General features: G+C 46.1%; 1 protein-coding gene and 2 long non-coding RNA genes across 4 annotated transcripts; 2 read left to right on the plus strand and 1 right to left on the minus strand.

Annotated features, from left to right (window-relative positions):
- Positions 1-1,916: 1,916 nt before the first annotated feature.
- On the minus strand, positions 1,917-12,906 carry LOC109754191 (uncharacterized). 2 transcript variants are annotated; one of them, XR_002230637.4, is made up of 3 exons: positions 12,304-12,906; positions 12,067-12,226; positions 1,917-2,104 (listed from the first exon to the last, which is right to left on the minus strand). It is a non-coding gene; the product is annotated as an uncharacterized lncRNA (long non-coding RNA). The 2 variants fall into 2 exon arrangements; XR_012189993.1 differs by lacking the exon at positions 1,917-2,104 and adding an exon at positions 11,509-11,935.
- Positions 3,636-7,378, plus strand: LOC120969858 (uncharacterized). Its single transcript, XR_005764317.2, has 4 exons — positions 3,636-5,258; positions 5,525-6,414; positions 6,504-6,571; positions 6,978-7,378. It is a non-coding gene; the product is annotated as an uncharacterized lncRNA (long non-coding RNA).
- Positions 12,907-15,976: 3,070 nt separating the features above from the next.
- Positions 15,977-16,624, plus strand: LOC141026946 (uncharacterized). The gene is made up of 2 exons (XM_073503837.1): positions 15,977-16,016; positions 16,080-16,624. Exons 1-2 carry the CDS (start codon positions 15,977-15,979, stop codon positions 16,622-16,624), a joined length of 585 nt encoding a protein of 194 aa, XP_073359938.1.
- Positions 16,625-19,413: the final 2,789 nt, after the last annotated feature.

Below are 19,413 nucleotides of genomic sequence, written 5' to 3' on the forward strand. Positions count from 1 at the left end.
TTGCCTGGTTGCTCTGGCAAAGAGGGGTCGTCGGTGACGTAGTCGATCACAGGGGCAGCATCAGTCTCGGGGGTCTACCAGAGAGAAGAGGGGGAAAACAGTAAATATAAAGCAAACATAGCACCACAAAGCATAACATGGCAATAAGATGTGCCGGATGTGACCTAACGTATGGCTACACGATAAAGGTGAAGGGGGAATTCAATCGGGAATGCATTCCCGGTTCCGGACCTGTATCAAATAGATGACCGGAGGGGGAATGTTCCATTTTCAGCATGCTAGGGGCATGTGACAGATGAACGGACCGCGTATCCGGATTCGTTGGATTTTTCTGAGCAACTTTCATGTAGAAAACATTTTCATCGGAGTTACGGTTTAATTACTATGAATTTTCAAAGTTTAAACAATATTCTGGAATTATTAATATTAACAGAAAAGGAATTATGATGTCAGCATTGCGTGGGGATGATGTCAGCAGTCAACAGACTTGCTGACGAGGTCAAAACTGACATGTGGGTCCAGCGGGGCCCACATGTCATAGACAGAGAGTTAACAGAGTTTTAAAACTAACTAAATAGAGTTATTTAGCAGGTAGGTCCCGCCTGTCATGGACTAATTAACTAAACTAATTAGTTTTACTTAATAAAATGTTTAATTAGAAGATTAAGCGGCGGGGCCCGCATGTCAGCGTCACAGAGACGCCCAGTCGGCACGTTGACTGGGTCAACCCAGTCAATGGGGCCCGCGGGGCCCGCTGGCAGTGACCCAGGGGCGGCCCCAGGTGTGCCACGTCAGCGGCGGCCGGCGGCACGTTGCCGGTGACGCCAAACACGGCGGAGGGCCTCGGACCTCGTCGGATTTCGCCTACGGGCAACCGTTTCGCGCGCGCGAGGGCGCGTTCGAATGAGCGGAGCAGCGCGTGTCGAACAGCGGTGGTGGCCTGGCCGGAAACGCACTAAAACGATGGCGGGGCGCACCGCGGTGGTCGCCGGAGTTCGGGCAAACACGCGGTCGGCGCTAGAGGCTACGGGGAAGGGACCTAGCGGCACGGGCGGATGCGGCGAGGTGGCCTGAGCACTCTCGAGTGCTCGGGCGAGCGTGACGATGCCCATGGCGACGGCGACGAGCTATGCGGCGGAGCTGAGCTCGGCCCTGGCGGAAGCGGTGGCTGCGGGAGCGCAAGAGACCGGGGGAGCGATGGAAGGGGAAGAGGGGCTCACCTTGCGGCACGCACGATGGCCCTCGGGGGTTTAGTAGCTGCAGATTCGAGGCGGATCGAACGGCGGCGTAGTGGTGGCCGCAGTTGGGGAAGAAGATGCGAGCGACGACGGTGGTGCTCCTCGGGATCGATCCGGTGACGAGGATGAAGAAGCAGTCCACCGCGGACCTCCTGGACACCTCGGAGGGAGGAATGGGCGTCGGTGGCCGCGGTGCAGGGCGGTGCTCGGCGGCAATGGGGAACGAAGGGGAGAGGCGAGGAGCGAGCGGATGGAGAGAGGGGAGTAGACCTGGGAGAGGCGAGTGGGAGAGGGCGGGGGGAGCTCGAGGGGGCACGGCTGTCGGCCTTATCCCCTCGGGACGGCGCCGACGAGGTGGGTTCGGTGGCGACCGCGCCCTGTAGCAGCACGCGACCGAGGAACAGGAAGGAAGGGTGCGGTGCGGGGAGCTGGGCCGACTGGGCCGGCCAGGCTAGTTGAGGTCCAGAGGGACACGGGGGGGGGGGGGTGGTTCTCTCTCTCTCTCTCTCTTCTGCTTTTCCTTTTCTTTTATTTATTTACTTTCCTGTTTTAAATCATTTTAAATTATTTAGGCATTTTATAAAAATGTGTTTACTACACCATATTTATCTATGTAATATTTAGTACAAACCGAACATTTGTATTTTAATGTTTGAAAACTTTTATTATTTACCAAACTTTGAATTTGAATTTTGGACCCGTTTTGATCTAACGATGATTAGCAGCAGTAACCGTGGTGACGTGGCACCATTAGCGTTGGATCACTGTAGCTTAATTATCCGGGCGTCACAAGAGAGCATAGACTCGATCATCGGCCTTGTGCCAAATCCCCCACGCCTTCCCGTGATGGCCTGCACAACAATGACCTGCAAGCAAAACACACCAAAAACTAAGTCACACATGCATGCTACTAATCCACTGTCCTGTAGTTGTTTGGTTATTATTTTAGATTAATATGAATAATTCAATATGTATTATCTGTTTTAGAAAATGAAGTAAATATGTTATGCTACACTATTGTTTCAAACAAATATATCAGAATGTTAAATTTAACATGCTAGAAAATTAAAGTAGAGTGCCCAACACACACAGTGTAAGTAAGACTAGCATATAGTAGTTTGTCTTGTACAGAATGCTTCTAATCTAAGTAAGCATGAGAGTGTACGTGTTGGAGCTTTGTCATGCATGCAAATATTTTATGAGGAGAACTAGATACATCACGGAATAGGTATTCAGGGAGCCACCCAGCCTCCTCACCGCTCCAGATTCATGGACGTCGGATCAGTTTTTAGATCTGTTCTGGACCGTTCGATCTCGCCCTCAGATGATATCGGCCGTCGGATCAAGAAACGACACTGCTACAATGAATAGTAGGTCTCATTCGATTTTTCTTACTGACTTTTCTTAATCCGGAATTACGGTCATGCCTCGCTGGCCTGTGGGGTTCATCCCTGGTGGGCTGCGGCTGTCAGCGACAGTGGAAGTTGGTGTGGCATGTGCTTGTGTAATTGGGCGCAGGGGTCGTGCCACCGCCTGAAATTTCGGTTCCCCGCTGAGGGCATTTATGGGATTTCGTGTAGCCCCTTGCCACGCGGTTTCCCCCAATTCGTTGCTTCATCCCCAATCGCAAGAGACCTAGGTCATCTCTCTCTCCTCCCCCGTCTCTCTCTCCCTCGCATCTCTCTCGCGCCACCGTCGACGTGAGAGCGCAGCGCACTCCAGCGTTCTTCCTCCTTCGTCCCCCCTTTTTGCACCCCAAGCCACGACCTCTCTTGTGTGCCTCCTTTCTCCTCCCCATCGGGACCAGGCAGGGGAGGAGCAGCGCGGGCCACGGAGACGACGAGGTGGCCGAGCTGCCCGTGGCGCCGTCGCCGTACCTCACGACCCAACAGGAGGTGTGTCGGCCGCAAAGATGGTAGAGGTCTCCTCCACTCACTCTCTCGCCGCCGCAGGAGGAGTGCGCGCAGGGGGGGGGGGTGGGTCAAGGTCCGCTCGGCGGCGGCGCCCGCTGAACGGCGGATCCATGCGCACCCTCTCCGACGACCTCCCGGGCACGCCCCCGCTGGAAACGGCGAGGACCACACACTCCGTCCATCACCGGCCACCAGCAGTAGCAGGACCACCACTGTTGCCTGTCCTCTTTGATTCGAGATCCACGCTGCTCCACTTCGTCCAGGTTCACATCTCCCTCCCCCACCCCTCTCTCTCTCATGGCACTCGATTCCCTCTTATTTTGAGAATGGAAGTGGCCTGAAAGCCACTTGACTGAATTTGCCATCTCTTGCAAAGTGCCAGTGCCATGATAATTAGATGCCTGCAGGGGATCTTCTTTTCACTGAAACATTTACCTATGATATTGAGCATAGTTCATTTTTTCTTGAATTTTGCTGCCATGTATGTGTTACTTGGAAATTTAGCCATCGAGCATGTGCTTGGGCATGGTTTAACATTGCAGAATAATTGTTTGATGTAGGTGGGGTTCTCTGTTTTGTGCAAATTGCAAACTGAGATGGTTTCTTGAAGCAACCAATCATTACAACATAAGACTGCTGCTACCGGTAATTTCTACTTTTTGTTCTTTTCAGTCAGTACTTACTTATTTAGTGACATTATCGAAATCAACTTCAGTTTTGTTATTTGATTGCCTCCAGGTTTTTTCTTGCATGTAGGTCAACAATCCAATTTTGGTATTTGATTTCCTCCATTCTATTCTTACAGGTCATTAATATGAATTTGTTATCTGATTGATTTGTGGTGGCTGGTAATTATTTAGGCTTCAGGACAGTAAGAATCTCCCCCCCCAATCAAATATATGCTATTTTCCTCCATTTTGTTCCCATCTGATATCCAGTAGATGTGAATCTTATTCCTTGTCCGTGAAAAGCTACAATTTTTTTACTGGCACTACTTTACTATCTTCCAAGGTGTGCTTCCATTTAAATTTTGCAGGTCCTTTCAATCATTCATATTGCCTCTTGATATGTTTTACCGGAAGGGAAATGCATCCTCTTCTTGAACTTATGAGCTTTCTGTGTTTATTTATTTCTTTCTTGAGTTCATGCATTCCTTAGGTTACGCCATGTTAATAAAAGCCCATTATGTGATCAGGTATTCATACTTGGACCATATGACAATCCTGCCATAGCCACTTCAGCTTGATGGCTGTGTAGTTGCTAGGTGCAGAGGGTGTTGCTAATAAATGGCCATTACTTGATTAGGTGTTAATGCTCTACTCAAATTGCACTGATATTGATCTTAAGATGTCAAGCTTTTTTATTAAGTGGTCTTCCTCGACTAAAATATCACGGTCTTTCTCTTCTGGTCACTCGCAACGGATGTTATGTTTCTTTTTTTGAAGTATATTTGGATGTCTGAAGTTTTTTTCCTGAATTATGGCTATCTTTTCTAGTAGTAATGCTAATTTGAGTCGATATATCGGTGTTCCGTACCATCCTAAAAATGCGTCTCTGGTCACTGTCATAGTTCTTAATTTTCATTGGATTCCTATATGGTTTCTGAATATTTGATGTTCTGAATATTAAGGAATTACTTAATTTCTAAAATATGTGCATATCCTGTTATCATCATTGAGGGAATCAATTGGCACAATTTTAGAGTGTACGTATAGTTGATTAATATTCAAAATGTCATGCTATGTAACCATGGGGTTTAGTTTTGCATGATGCTTGCCTCTATAGTTTTGCTTGCTTAATGGTCCTACTCCATTGAGTGTTGCTCTTTTACCAAGAGTTAATTTTCCTTTGAAAGTATAAAGTTTCAAGCTTCAGATGTGGTTTATTATGTTCCGATTGGTCCTACTTTCATACGATAGAATGCTGATAATTAATTTTTCATGCTGATAGATGTTGCCCCACCATTCCAAATGAAATGTGTAACCAGGCCACCGCTAGGTATGTTCTTTTTTCAGGTTGGGTAAAAAAGCACTCGACACGAGTCTACCGAGGGCGTCGCCGGCATAGACACGGTAGACTCGAGGGCATCGCCAGAAGTCTGCAGGAGGTGGCGAAGCAGACTAGCCGATGATGAGAGATACTAACAGAAAAGGCTGAGACTAGAAAAGGGGAAAGGGATACGGTGCTCTGGCCATCAATTTTATTGCGAATGGCAGGGGTTGTCGTGGCCGCGTGAAACGAAATGTGTAACCAGGCCACCGCTAGGTATGTTTTTTTCTTCAGGTTGGGTAAAAAAGCACTCACACGAGTCTACCGAGGGCGTCGCCGGCATAGACACGTAGACTCGAGGGCATCGCCAGAAGTCTGCAGGAGGTGCAGCAAAGAGGTCCTAGCGACCACGGCAGCACATCCGCGGCCGGTCCACCTCTGGCTGCTTCTCCACCACCAAGCGCCTGCCCCACGTGTGCTTCTTTTCTCCCAGGAGTGGACCGTAGCCATGGAGAGCGGCCAGAGGAGCAAGGACGGTCAGCCCCTGCCTCCTCTCCTGCACGGCTGCACGTGATGGGGATTACGAGCGGCGTACGTGGTGAGCTACCCGACTGCCCCTCCTACCCCCCAAATCTACATGTACATCCCCTGATTGACCGAAACTGGTTTGGATGTTTAGTTTCCTCTTTATGATTCATTAAATCACTTTTTGATTCAAGCAAACTCAAGTCAATCTACATGAAGCAGTGACTGATAAATTTCCAACAGAAAATACCACTAATATACTTACTACGTAGTTGAACATACCACATTACATGTCACTGGTGATGTGAAGTTAATCTCTCTTGAAGAGACCATCAGGAAAAGAATCTCTTGCAAGTGTTTGTGGATCCATCATTCATGGATTTTTCCAACTACTCAATAGCCTGATTCCTACATCTCAAGGATTTATTTTTGTTGGTATAAACTAGCTAGCTGTTGGGCTTCCTTGGCATGCATCTCGCGTTTTACACGGATGATGAAAAATGAATTGTAAAACTTGTTGCTTTTTCTTAGTATATATATGCCGTTCAAAGGATTTCCAAGGAATCGGACCAAGTTAATGATCAGTTTCATACTAATTCATACTTTGATGCATGGTATGTGTGGTAGTCGTCCAAGATGCATGCCATATCTAGCTTCAATTAACTGAAAACATCCTTGTTTCACATATTTTGGCAAGTACAGATGATAAAGATTCACGATTTGGCTGCGCGCATGCTTGCTGGCTGGAGGTACTTGCAGCTATAAAGAATCATGATTTGGCACTTACTAAAATACCGCGTCTACATTTTTTATGATTGACGCTGCGCTATAACTATAGGAGTTTGATTCATTACTTAATGGCCTCAAAATGGATACAGGATCTGTTGGAATCAAGAAGGCGTTAAGGTAGCCCACTTGATCTACTTTAGCTCCATGCTTTATTAATGGCCAGCTTACTTACTTTGATATACAACACTTACGTTGATTGACATCAACTCCACGATTCAACTAGCATAGTGATGTGAAATATTCATGCAGTGTGTCGAAACTGTTTCAAAAAATCAAATAAATGGACCTGCGTCGAAAGGGTAGCGCTGCTACTTGGTTAAGTCAAACATTAATGTCGATGCACATGTCAAAACTGTAGGATTGCAATTTATATTTTGTTGGAAGATGGCAGACTTTATTTTTTCTACACAAGGGCTATCAAGGCTGCTGTGTACTATAGCACCTGTACTTTTCCTCATTCAAGGAGATTGAACCTGATGCATTTCTATGCAAGAGAATTTAAATTATGTCTGATCTGTACCAGGACGACGTCAAAAGCAAAAGGAACTAAGGAAGGGTTCTCGAGGTCTGCTCCTTCTCCACTGGTAGAGAGGAGCCTCCTTCTCATGATTCGCCTGTCTGCCCGGGCCCTCCCCGGCTAGAGCTGACGCCATGGAAGGTCCCTTACCCCTCTTCCTCCTCTCTTCTGTTCCCTCTTTGTTATGGGCGCAGTCAATTTTTTTTATTCTTTCTCTCTTTCCGATTTAAACATGAGCATGCCCGTGCTCTTTTTTTGGTTGTGGTAGCTGTCATATCATGTTGCAGTTTTAGTTACATTTTTTGGTCCCATGTATATCCAAATCAAAAAACACTTGTGGTTTGGTACAGTTATATTGCAAGTCGAAAAATATTATATGTGTTAACATCGGATGGTCCAAGTTGAAATTCAGTTTGTATTATTCAATATGCATTCTAACAAACATGTTCTGTTTGGCATCATACTATCATTCAACTTAAAAGATGCTTAACCGGTTAACCCAATTTAAAATCTTAGGGAGACGCTTATTTTGGGACGGAGGGAGTACTTTGTATTGAATCATATCTATATTGTGCTTGCCCCTAAATTGTTGCTTTACACTAAACCACTATTACTATATTATGCATTGATATGAGTTTTTGATGCTTCCGACTGAAAATCAAGTTTTTTATGGAGATTATGCCCTTATGTGAGTCTCCAGGCCTTGCTGAGTATTTTTATTGTTGTGAAGGCATCATCATAGATGATTGTAGTTACATTGCCTCCTTCACACTTACATCCACCATTAATCATGTAAGCACTCCTTTTTTACACATAAAATCAAATGAATGTTGTACTTCCAAACCAATTAGCACGTTTCAGTTTGATAAATATTGTGCATTGATCCTGCACTTTTGACAAATTTATGTTCATGACATCTCCAGTTTTACTCCTGTTTTCATTCTTTGTACTTCTCAGGTCTGGCGGCTCCATGGATACATGGAAGCCGCCATCATTTTGTCGGACTAAGTGTGGAGTTACTTGTGCAAGTTCCACCATCAACAAACACAAAGTTCTGCATGCTATCATCGCAAGTAAAGCAGTCAATTTGTTAGGGAGAAAACAAAGGCTTGTGTGCTCATTAGTTTTTTTTTGTTCTATCATGTGTGCACCTTACACTAGTAGAAAAAGAGGCTTCCATACGCCCCCATTAGTCCCCAAAATAATCGAACCGCGACAAAAGGGGTCTTTAGTCGCGGTTCGGGAGGAGACCCGTGACCAACTATCTGGGCCCAGCGCGCTCGGTCGACAGCTGGCGGACGGGAGGGGCTTTAGTCCCGGTTGGCCTGGCCAACCGGGACTAAAGGTCCCCGAAGGCCTTTAGTCGCGGTTGGCCAGGCCAACCGGGACTAAAGGCCCATCCAGCTGGCGGACGGGAGGGGCTTTAGTCCCGGTTGGCCTGGCCAACCGGGACTAAAGGTCCCCGAAGGCCTTTAGTCGCGGTTGGCCAGGCCAACCGGGACTAAAGGCCCATCCCTATATATAGGACTCAGCTCACTTCACTTCACTCAGCTCACTTCACAATATTCAGAAGGGGGTGGTGGGTTTGCTTTTGGTTCCTCCTATGCACACAAGGTGTTCGATGAAATGCCCGAGAGCCTGAAACAAATATGATATGAAGTGTCCGAGCCACACTTGAGCTTTCTCATTTATTTTTCCTCCGCGATCGCGGTTAGCAACTTGAACCTTTCATGTGTCATTGATAAAATATGCATGTGTGTAGTTCATTGTTTAATTTGTATTATTTGTAGCTAGTTAGTTTAACAAATGCATGATGGTTAATTATATACTTTATATAATAATAATGCAGATGAATCGGCAATGGATGTACGGTCCCCGACTCTCCGGCGAGTTCACTACGGGTTTGAAAGATTTCCTCGTAGTGGCAAATGCGAACAAGCAGCAAGGTTTTATTATCTGTCCATGTGCTGTCTGTAAGAATCAGAAGGGTTACTCCTCCTCAAGAGACGTTCACATGCACCTGCTTCGGCACGGTTTCATGCGAAGCTATAATTGTTGGACCAAGCATGGAGAAAGAGGGGTTAGAATGGAAGAAGATGAAGAAGGGGATGATATCGATGACAACTATCATGATCATTTCGGTGATACTTTCATGGAGGATGATGCTGAAGGTGGGGAAGGGTTAGGTGAAGGTGAAGAAGAGGCACATGATGAGCCCGCTGATGATCTTGGTCGGACCATTGCTGATGCACGGAGACGCTGCGAAACTGACAAGGATAGGGAGAATTTGGATCGCATGTTAGAGGATCACAAAAATTCGTTGTATCCAGGATGCGATAATAGTCTGAAAAAGCTGGGCTGCACACTGGATTTGCTAAAATGGAAGGCACAGGAAGGTGTAGGTGACTCATCATTTGAAAATTTGCTGAAAATGTTGAAGAATATGTTTCCGAAGAATAACGAGTTGCCCGCCAGTACGTACGAAGCAAAGAAGGTTGTCTGCCCTCTAGGTTTAGAGGTTCTGAAGATACATGCATGCATTAACGACTGCATCCTCTACCGCGGTGAATACGAGAATTTGAATGAATGCCCTGTATGCACTGCATTGCGTTATAAGATCAGAGGCGATGACCCTGGTGACGATGTTGAGGGCGAGAAACCCAGGAAGAGGGTTCCCGCCAAGGTGATGTGGTATGCTCCTATAATACCAAATCTGCTACGTTGGTACAAGCAATTCATAACATGGGCCGACAAAGAATATGTTTATGCGGATGTTACAGAGGAGCATCACACCAAACGGTACTCTGTACAAGTTCATATGAGTGAATTGTTCCAGCTGTTCAATCTGCGCGTCCTCGACAAATCTATGCTGAGTTGCTACGTTCTGTAAGTGATTTATTTCTACCTCATCTCGTTCTTCATTGCCTGCACTATATATATATATATATATATATATATATATATATATATATATATATATATATATATATATATATATATAGTCCTAACTATATTGTTGCGTACGCTATTATGCAGATTGAAGATTTGGGAATGCAAAATAAGAAACATCCATGATGTTGGGTTCATTGACCCACATATCGTTAATGGACATGTGTTACAACATCACCCCGAAGACGTGGAGAAAGACTTGTACAAGTTTCTTAGAAAGCATCAACTCAAAATTCATATTCTATTTCCTTACCATTTTGGGTGAGTGTTTCTCTCTTGTGCCCATTCTCTTTTGTTTACTCCATGCATGGTATGTCTAATCGATGAGTTATGCATGACTGTGCATGTAACGTGTCCGCAGGTTCCACTGGATTCTGCTAAATATTGAACTTCACACCACCAGAGTTCTAATCATGGACTCTATGGATTCGGATCCAAAGCGTTGGGCCGACATGAGAAAAATGCTGCAAAAGTAATTATTTTCAATCATTTGAGCTCTATATCGATCGGTCTCTTTCGTTCATTTCCTAATATCAAGTAACTAATAACTCCCTTGTTCATTTAATTTTCTTTGCCCTGTAGGGTTTGGAGACGGTTCTCAGAAGAAATTGTCGGTGAATTCAAACATGAGCTAGATTTTAGAAGGTTAGTTAATGTGGATAAGCAGCCACCGGGGACCAATCTATGTGGATACTATGTTTGTGAGAACATCCGGAGACACACCTCTGAGCGGAAGGCATCGGATAGCGTGCGCAACGCGACGGATAACTTGCGGAGGAGGCTTAGTCCAGAAGCTCGCTTCCGACCAATTCAAGATGAATTAGCAGGATTTTTCATGAGGGAAGTCATCAATCCTAAAGGAGAACACTATACCGAGGACGAAGAAATTTATATGCATACCCGAGATTGAAACTTGTTCGAAGTTGTATATGGTCATCCATCCTAATTGTGTATGGAAACTTGTTCGAAGTTGTATATGGTCACCCGAGATTGAATATATATTATATATTCCTCTTGAATTCTTCTTGTTTGAAATTTCATATGCATGTATATAGTAGCGTAGAATATGTGTACTGAAACTTCATCAAAATTAAAATAAAACACAAAATAAAATATAAAAGAAATAAAACACTACAAATTAAAAAGAAACCAGGTTTAGGGGGGCTAAAACCCTAAACCTGCGGAGGAGGCCTTTAGTCCCGGTTAGCCACGAGAACCGGGACTAAAGGTCCTCCGCCCCGACGGACCCCTGCCGCCCACGTGGACGGGCCTTTAGTCCCGGTTAGCCACGAGAACCGGGACTAAAGCCTTTAGTCGCGGTTCGTAAGAGGCGCGACTAAAGGGGGGGGTCTTTAGTCGCGCATATTTAGTCCCGGTTGCACAGCCGGGACTAAAGGCCTTTGCGAACCGGGACTAAAGGCCTTTTTTCTACCAGTGTTATCTATCTGTAACATGTGACCTGTGCAACTACAAAAATGTTAGACAATAAAAATTATGTGTAACACATGTTCTTATACACTTTGCCTATAGAAACTGTGCGTAGTTATTCCTTTTTTGTTGCCTTGTGTAATATATATTGTAAACAAATTGTCGTGACCTACTGAACCTTGCACTTTTGCTGTAACATACTAAACCGTTACACTATTGCCTTTCATCTTATAAACGTATGGAATAAAAAACGTCGCATACCAGGTTGGACGTGGCTGGGCGGGTGGGGTGCGTCAAGCCGCACTTCCTATCTAGTGTATGTGACCATTAGAATGCATACGTGTGTAGGGGAGCTCCCTCGGCATCGCTGCTATCGTGTTTGACCAATGAAACAAAAGGTTACAGGGAGCTTTTAAGTAGAATCTGTTTGTGCACACAACAAATCTGAGAATGTGAGCTCGGTATGCTTTCTACTAGTCTCCAGTGAGCTGATCCTGCTAATCTATCTACGCAACGGTGGTGAGAGATGGAGATGCCAGTAGAAGGAACTAGCAAGCATACCACATGCAAGGCCAAGACGGATAGCACTGACAACAGGTATGCATCAATGGGCATGCAGCACAAGACGAATATCTGTAAGTCTTTCTTCAGAAGAGGCATTGTAACTAGACTACTGCTTACTACTTAACCCAAAACTGAATCATGAAGCAAATCTTACCATCCATGCACTGTAGGCAGGATCTTTCTCAGGCAGGTACGGTGGTCGTCTCTCTTTCAGCTGAGATTTTCTTAGCCCACAGTCTTGTCGATGAAGAACCACTTCTTCATCATTTTCTTGTCACTGCAGGTGTGGAGGAAGTTCATCAACAGAAGAGTACCTAAGAAGAAGAATCATGCATCAGGAATCAATCAAATCAACACCAAATCGAATCAGGAAGAAGAATCGAGTGCTCACATAGGTAGTTGCAGTGCTCCTGCACCTCCTCGATGTCGTACTGCGTCAGCATCGCCCAGGTTCATCTTGTTGGCGTGGAACTGGTCTGCTCACGCCCAGGTGATGCTTGTACGCGGTTTGCACTGGAGGCAGGCCTGGATGCCCTCCTTCCACCGTGGTGAAGACCTCGCCTTCCACCATGGTGCCCAGGCCGTCGGCGCAGATCTGGAACACGCCCCCGGCCCCATGCCTCCCGGACTTCTGCACACAGCAGCGAGACGCGGTCAAAACTGAGGCTCCGCTGTGGGGAGGAAGTGGACGGGATCGAGAGGAGCACGATGAGATCGGGAGGAAGGGGACGTCCTTATGATCTGGCTCGCGAGCCCACTGCCGCTGTCGCGGGTCGTCGACGGTGGGGGTGACAGCGGATCGAGGTGGGAGGGAGGGGGAGGGGGGTGGATCTGGCCGCCACCATGCCCATGGTCGTGCCATGCGGCTAGGTCTAGGTCATGAGCGAGGAGGGAGCGTGGATCCGACCGCGACCGTGGGAGAGAAGGGGAGGGGAGGGGTTGCCGGCGGCCGGGGTTGGGGGAGAGGACGGAGGAATTCCAAACAATGTTGTGTAAGGAAGTTTTCATTTTCTTTGCATGGAAATTTCATTTTCCATTTTTCGAGTGCCCGAAATGAGTTTTTTTATGAAGGACCTACCATATATTTGTTGTAAAATTGGACCAAATCAATTTTCTAAAATACTAGGACATATTTAATGCACAATTGACTAAATGGTTGGGTGTCAAAAGCCTTGATCCACCTCTGATGAAAAAGACAAATTTCCACCGATTCAGCTGGAAGCGGGTCAAATTTGAACTCCAGCTGCCTCATAGTTTGCTCTTTATTTTTTCCAAAAATCATTTCTAGGTACATGACTATCTTTTTAATCAGAGAAACGCCAAAAAAATTCCAAGATTCAACCACTAGCTACGAACGGTCATGCCCGCCGTTTTGACCGCATTTTGAAACGGGCATAAAAAATTCAAAAAAAATCAAAAAATTAGAAAACCTTCGCATTATGTCATTATATGTGACCAAGTTACCAGGAAAAATAATAAACTTGTAATACGGCAATTCTTTTAAAAAAGTGTTATCGGAAATGAGCTATCATGTGTGAAGATTCATGGCTTTTAAGTCAAATGATCAATTTTATGGCCACATTCATGGCATAGTTCGTTCAAATGATCTCATATTGTGCACAAGGGTGCATATTGGAATGGCAAACAATGTTGCCTAAGGAAGTTTTCATTTTCTTTGGACAAAAAACAATTTTCCATTTTTCGAATGCCCAAAAGGAGGTTTTTTAAGGACCTCCCAAATAATTGTTGCAAAATTGGACCAAATCATTTTTATAAAATACTAGGACATATTTAATGCACAATTGACCAAATGGTTGGGTGTAAAAAGTTTTGATCCACCTCTCGTGAAAAAGACAAATTTCCACCGATTCAGTTGGAAGCGGGTCAAATTTGAATTGTAGTTGCCTTGTAGTTTGCTCTTTATTTTTTCCAAAAATCATTTCTAGGTACATAAGTATCTATTTAATCAGAGAAACACCAAAAAAAATTCAAGATTCAACCACTAGCTAGGAACGGTCATTCCCGTCGTTTTGACCGCATTTTGAAACGGGCATAAAAAATTAAAAAAATCAAAAAATTGGGAAACCTTCGCATTGTGTCATTATATGTGGCCAAGTTCCCAGGAAAAATAACAAACTTGTAATACGGCAATTATTTTTAAGAAAGTGTTTTCAGAAATGAGTTATCACGTGTGGAGATCAATGACTTTCAAGCCAAATGATCAATCTTATGGCCACATTCATGGCATAGTTTGTTCAAATAATCTCATATTATGCACAAGGGTGCATATTGGAATGGCAAACAATGTTGCCTAAGGAAGTTTTCATTTTCTTTGGACGAAAAAACCATTTTCCATTTTTCGAGTGCCCAAAAGGAGGTTTTTTTGTGAAGGACCTCCCAAATAATTGTTGCAAAATTGGACCAAATCATTTTTCTAAAATACTAGGCCATATTTAATGCACAATTGACAAAATGATTGGGTGTAAAAAGTTTTGATCCACCTCTCGAGAAAAAGACAAATTTCCACCGATTCGGGTGGAAGCGGGTCAAATTTGAACTGTAGCTGCCTTGTAGTTTGCTCTTTATTTTTTCCAAAAATCATTTCTAGGTACATAAGTATCTATTTAGTCAGAGAAACACCAAAAAAAATTCCAAGATTCAACCACTAGCTAGGAACGGTCATTCCCGCCGTTTTGACCGCATTTTGAAACGGGCATAAAAAATTCAAAAAATAAATTGGGAAACCTTCGCATTGTGTCATTATATGTGGCCAAGTTCCCAGGAAAAATAACAAACTTGTAATACGACAATTATTTTAAAAAAGTGTTCTCGGAAACGAGCTATCACGTGTGGAGATCAATGACTTTCAAGCCAAATGATCAATCTTATGGCCACATTCATGGCATAGTTTGTTCAAATGATCTCATATTGTGCACATAAGTACCTATTTAATCATAAATACATGGTTTGGTGGCGATACGTCGAGGTTTGGGCGGTGGCCGAGGCCCCCAACTCTAGAGCGCATAAACTCGCATGCCCGCCGCGTGGTCACCGCGTGACCGTGGCGTTGTAATGTGTTCTGGGCAGCCTAGGCATGTCTAGTGGGTTGGGCACTCCCCAGGTAGGAGCTAGGAAGAAAATTACAACATAAGATTCTCACGAGGAGACCGATCGATGCTCAAACATGAATTAGCAGCCAAGTGTTTGATTAGCGGTACGGGAAATGAATATGGCTAATGGGCGTGAGTTTTGGCTGAGGATGATCAGTTACTAAGAAGACTGTCTTCACAAATTTTTAGCTCAAAAGGAGGAGCCTAGGTGGTACTTGCTTTGCAAAGTACCACACTGGACATTAATACAAATGTTGAAGCTGTGCCAAAATAATCAATGTATTGAGGTGGCATTTGGTGGAGGATGGTTATTTGGGCATAGGAAAGCACCGTAGAAAATGGATACTATTTGGACATGCCAAAGTGGTACTTCCTTCACAAAGTGTTGTTCTGAACAATATAGGAAAATGAATATTGTTGAATTATTTTTGAACTAGGCAAGGAAGGTTTTTTTACATATTTGACGAAGATATGACCCAAAGAATTTATGAGATTTTTTGGGATTTTTGGGATTGACAGAAATATAGGTTGCTTCACAACCTGGGGCAAAAATTGCCACATAGACATGACACATAGGCAAAACTGATGAGGTGGCGCCTAGTCATAGCAACCCACCACAATTTACAAGGTTATGACCATCTATATTGGTCGTGATCAGCTAGAAATAAGGCAGCGGACCAGTGCTATCTGCTTTATGACCATTTCGTGTAAGGAAATTACGACCTTTCTGACCAAAATGGTCGTTATAGTTTAGGGTTTGGAGCCCCCCGAACAGCTTTTGACCAATTGGTCTGAAATGGTCATAAATCTATGACCAATTCTTCCAGGGTCATCGACAGAAGGTCACTAGTTGACATATTTCTTGTAGTGTTCTGGTACAATTCCTCATTCCACTCCTCGTTGGTTTGCTCTCCCTTCAAAGCTCTGTATGGGGTCGAAGCCAACAAGGGGAGCATGGCCACCTGGCCGGCATCCCAGCCAGCCTTGCCGGACGGTGAGCAGTGGGACTAGTCTTTGCATCAGGAAAACCTGCGTGCACATCTGGCACGCGCGCAAGTCAAGCACAAGAAGTTCGCAGAGCTGAATCGAACGGAGCGGGCGTTTCAGGTCGGGGAGCAAGTTCTTCTGAAGCTGCAACCATATGTACAGAAGTCTGTGGCGAGCTGCCCCTGTCTGAAGCTAGCGTTCAAGTTCTTTGGCCCTTTCTCCGTCATCGCCAGGATCGGACCTGCGGCATACAAACTGGAGCTCCCTACTGACAGTAAAATCCATCCAGTGTTTCACGTCTCGCAGTTGAAGCCATTCACTCCAAACTACAGTCCGGTGTTCTCCGAGCTCCCGGTCACCACTGATCTGTCCACTAAGGAGACCATACCAGTGGAAATACTGGACCGCAGAATGATGAAGAAGGGCAACGCGCCAGTGATTCAACTTCAAGTGGCCTGGGACACGGTTCCTCCAACGATCACCTGGGAGGATTACGACGTGCTCCGCCGGCGTTACCCGCAAGCAAGCATTTGGGAAGACGACGCAACGGAGGAAGAAGAACGTTCTCAAGGAGGGGAGAATGTCACCACGACAGTGCAAGGCACCACCGCGTGACTGCCAGTTGGCCGTGCCAAGCGTTGAGTGCGTGCGCGAGCCAGCTGTAAGTGTGTGTGTGGCCAGGCTGGGCCGAGGGGTACTTAACCCCGCGTGAGTATTGTAATGGACAGGCCGTGATTGAGTAATCGAATCCCCTCATCTCACTTTCTCTCTCGCTCACCCCCTTCCTCACGCCATTCTCATCCCCCTTCTCTCTTCCTGCCTACTCTGGTCCCCTCGATCCAGATCGGGGCGTGACACAATGCCGCTTTGACCGCTCTGTCCAGATGTTACTGGTGTGTCCCGTCGCTGCCGCTTTTACCGTCGATTCGGGAGCCTGCCATCTTGCCGCTTGTCGTGGAATTGTCACGGCAGATGTCCTTGAGCTAGGACTTAATCGTGGAGCCATCGCAGCTAGGAAGCTTGAAGGGGTTATGCGGGACAAGGAACACGAGGGTTTATACTGGTTCGGCCCCTTACGGTGAAGGTAAAAGCCTACGTCCAGTTTGGGGTGATATTGATTAGGGTTACGATCGCCAGGAGTTAAACAACTATCCCCGGCTCTCGATGGGATTGTTGTCGCCCTTAAACCGCTGCCGGGTCGTCTCTTTATATAGGGAGGCTGACGCCCAGCAGCCCTTAAAGTCCCGGCCGGCTCATAAGAGTGTCCGGCTCGGACTCTAAACCATACATGCCTTACGCTATAAGTTTACTATAACAATGATTGTAACTACGGGCCTTAAGCCATATCCGGGTCTCAGCCCATCTCTGGCCCATCGTCTTGAAACTTGGCTCCGGGCTTCTGATAACAACCGTACGAGTAACCCGGCCCCTCCTGGCGGGTGACTCTAAGGTCTATATTCTCAACATTAGGCCCCAGATTGATTTGAGCCGGCTCATGTCAATCTTCAACTCTTCTGACCGAAAAAATCTCCAGCTTACCATTCATGGGAAGGCCATAACCCGGAGTGACGTCACCCTCTGGACTCCGGATAATCCGCCGTGACGTCATCCTCCATTAAGTCCGTTTTTTACTCCGCCAGATCCGCAACGGATCTTTGCTTTTACTGTCATTCTGAAAATCGAGGCATCGTGAGGGGGAGATAAGCACGCCGTGGTCTTCTTGAATCTCGCGCCCACTTATGACTTCGCCTTATAAATAGGCCGGCCCAACGTGCTCTTCTCACGCTCTCTTTTTTCCTCCTCGCGTCGTCGCTCCTCTGCCCGAGCTCCGCCACTGCCGCCGCCGTCGCGCCCCTGGTCTTCATCAACCCGGCGGCTGCATCACCCTGATCCGGACCAGATACACGGCGGCGACCTCCGCTCTTCTCCAACTCCAGTGAGTCTCCTTTGCACTGTCAGATAGATCTACTGTAGGGTTCGTCTGTGTTCTTCGCGTTCATCGCCATTGCCACAAACCTCAGTAGTTCTTGTAGCCACTGTACTTGGTTGATCTTTAACCTTGCATAGAACTAGCGCGGTAGCTGTTTAAGCCTCATTTCAAGTACCAGTAGATCTCCTTCCACTGTTTAAATGCTTCGTTCGAGCTCTAGAATATCCGCTCGTCTGTTTCTAGGTCTAGAAAGTTTTCATTTCACCTGACCATTTTGATCCAACAAAGTTACTGCCATATGTGAAACCTGTTTTACCACACTTAGTAAAAACTGCAACCATTGAATCTTGGCGGCTTACATCTCCGGTTTAAAGAAAACATGCACCATAGAACTTTCCGGTTTAAAGAGAACTATGCTCTGTAGAATCTTCCGGCTTAACTGTGGTAAAACCGTAGATAACCAACTTTCTCTGAATCCCCCTGCGGCTTAAATAACCCACTGTATCTGAGTATATATCATTAGTCCCCTTCATAAGCCGCCATCTTAGTTTGAACAATAGATCTCCGGCTTATAATTAACCCGGACACTTTTCTCTTTATCATAGACCACCAACTTTCACCATGCCTCCCAAGGCTCCCATCACTTGCAACTGGATGAGGTCCAACGCAACCGACGAGACCCTGGCCAATTTCGTTAAGTCCGGATATTTACCTAAGAAGGAAATCATGTCCTACCGTGCCCCTGACCCATCGGAAGAGAGACCATAGCCAAGGGACGGGGAGGTAGTGATCTTCGCAGACCATATGAGCCGGGGCTTCACACCGCCCGGCTCAAAGTTCTTCAGGGACGTGCTCAACTTCTTTGACCTACGGCCTCAGGATATAGGACCCAACTCCGTATCCAACATCTGCAACTTCCAAGTCTTTTGCGAAGTGTACCTTGGAGAAGAGCCCAGTTTGCTGCTTTTCAGAGAACTGTTCTACTTAAACCGCCAAAATGAGTGTGCCAACGGGCCAAGTCTGGAGTTAGGCGGGATCTCCATCCAGCGGCGTAGGGACTGTCTTTTCCCTTACGCAGAGCCGCCGAGCCACCACAAGGACTGGAATATGACTTGGTTCTACTGCCAAGATACGTCCCCGGCTGACGAGAACCCGCTGCCCGGTTTTCGCCCAACACGTCTAGAGCCGACTCATCCGCTGTCGGACAAACTGACTGCAGCGGAACGCCAGCCTCTGCTTCCAACTATCAATAAGATCAAGGCCCTGCTAGGCAGCGGTCTGAACGGAATTGACCTGGTCCGGGTCTGGATCTCATGGCGGGTGATCCCATTGAGCCGCCGCCCCGGCTTAATGTGTGAGTACACCGGGCGAAAGGATGACCCGCAGAGGCACAGTCGCAATGATCTTCCAGAAGACGTTGCAGAGGAAGAGACCAAGGCTCTTCTAAACGAGAGCTTGGCAGACTGCGGAAGAA

This window comes from Aegilops tauschii, chromosome 7 (assembly GCF_002575655.3).
Source record: "Aegilops tauschii subsp. strangulata cultivar AL8/78 chromosome 7, Aet v6.0, whole genome shotgun sequence".
In the NCBI taxonomy this organism is placed as follows: Eukaryota; Viridiplantae; Streptophyta; class Magnoliopsida; order Poales; family Poaceae; genus Aegilops; species Aegilops tauschii.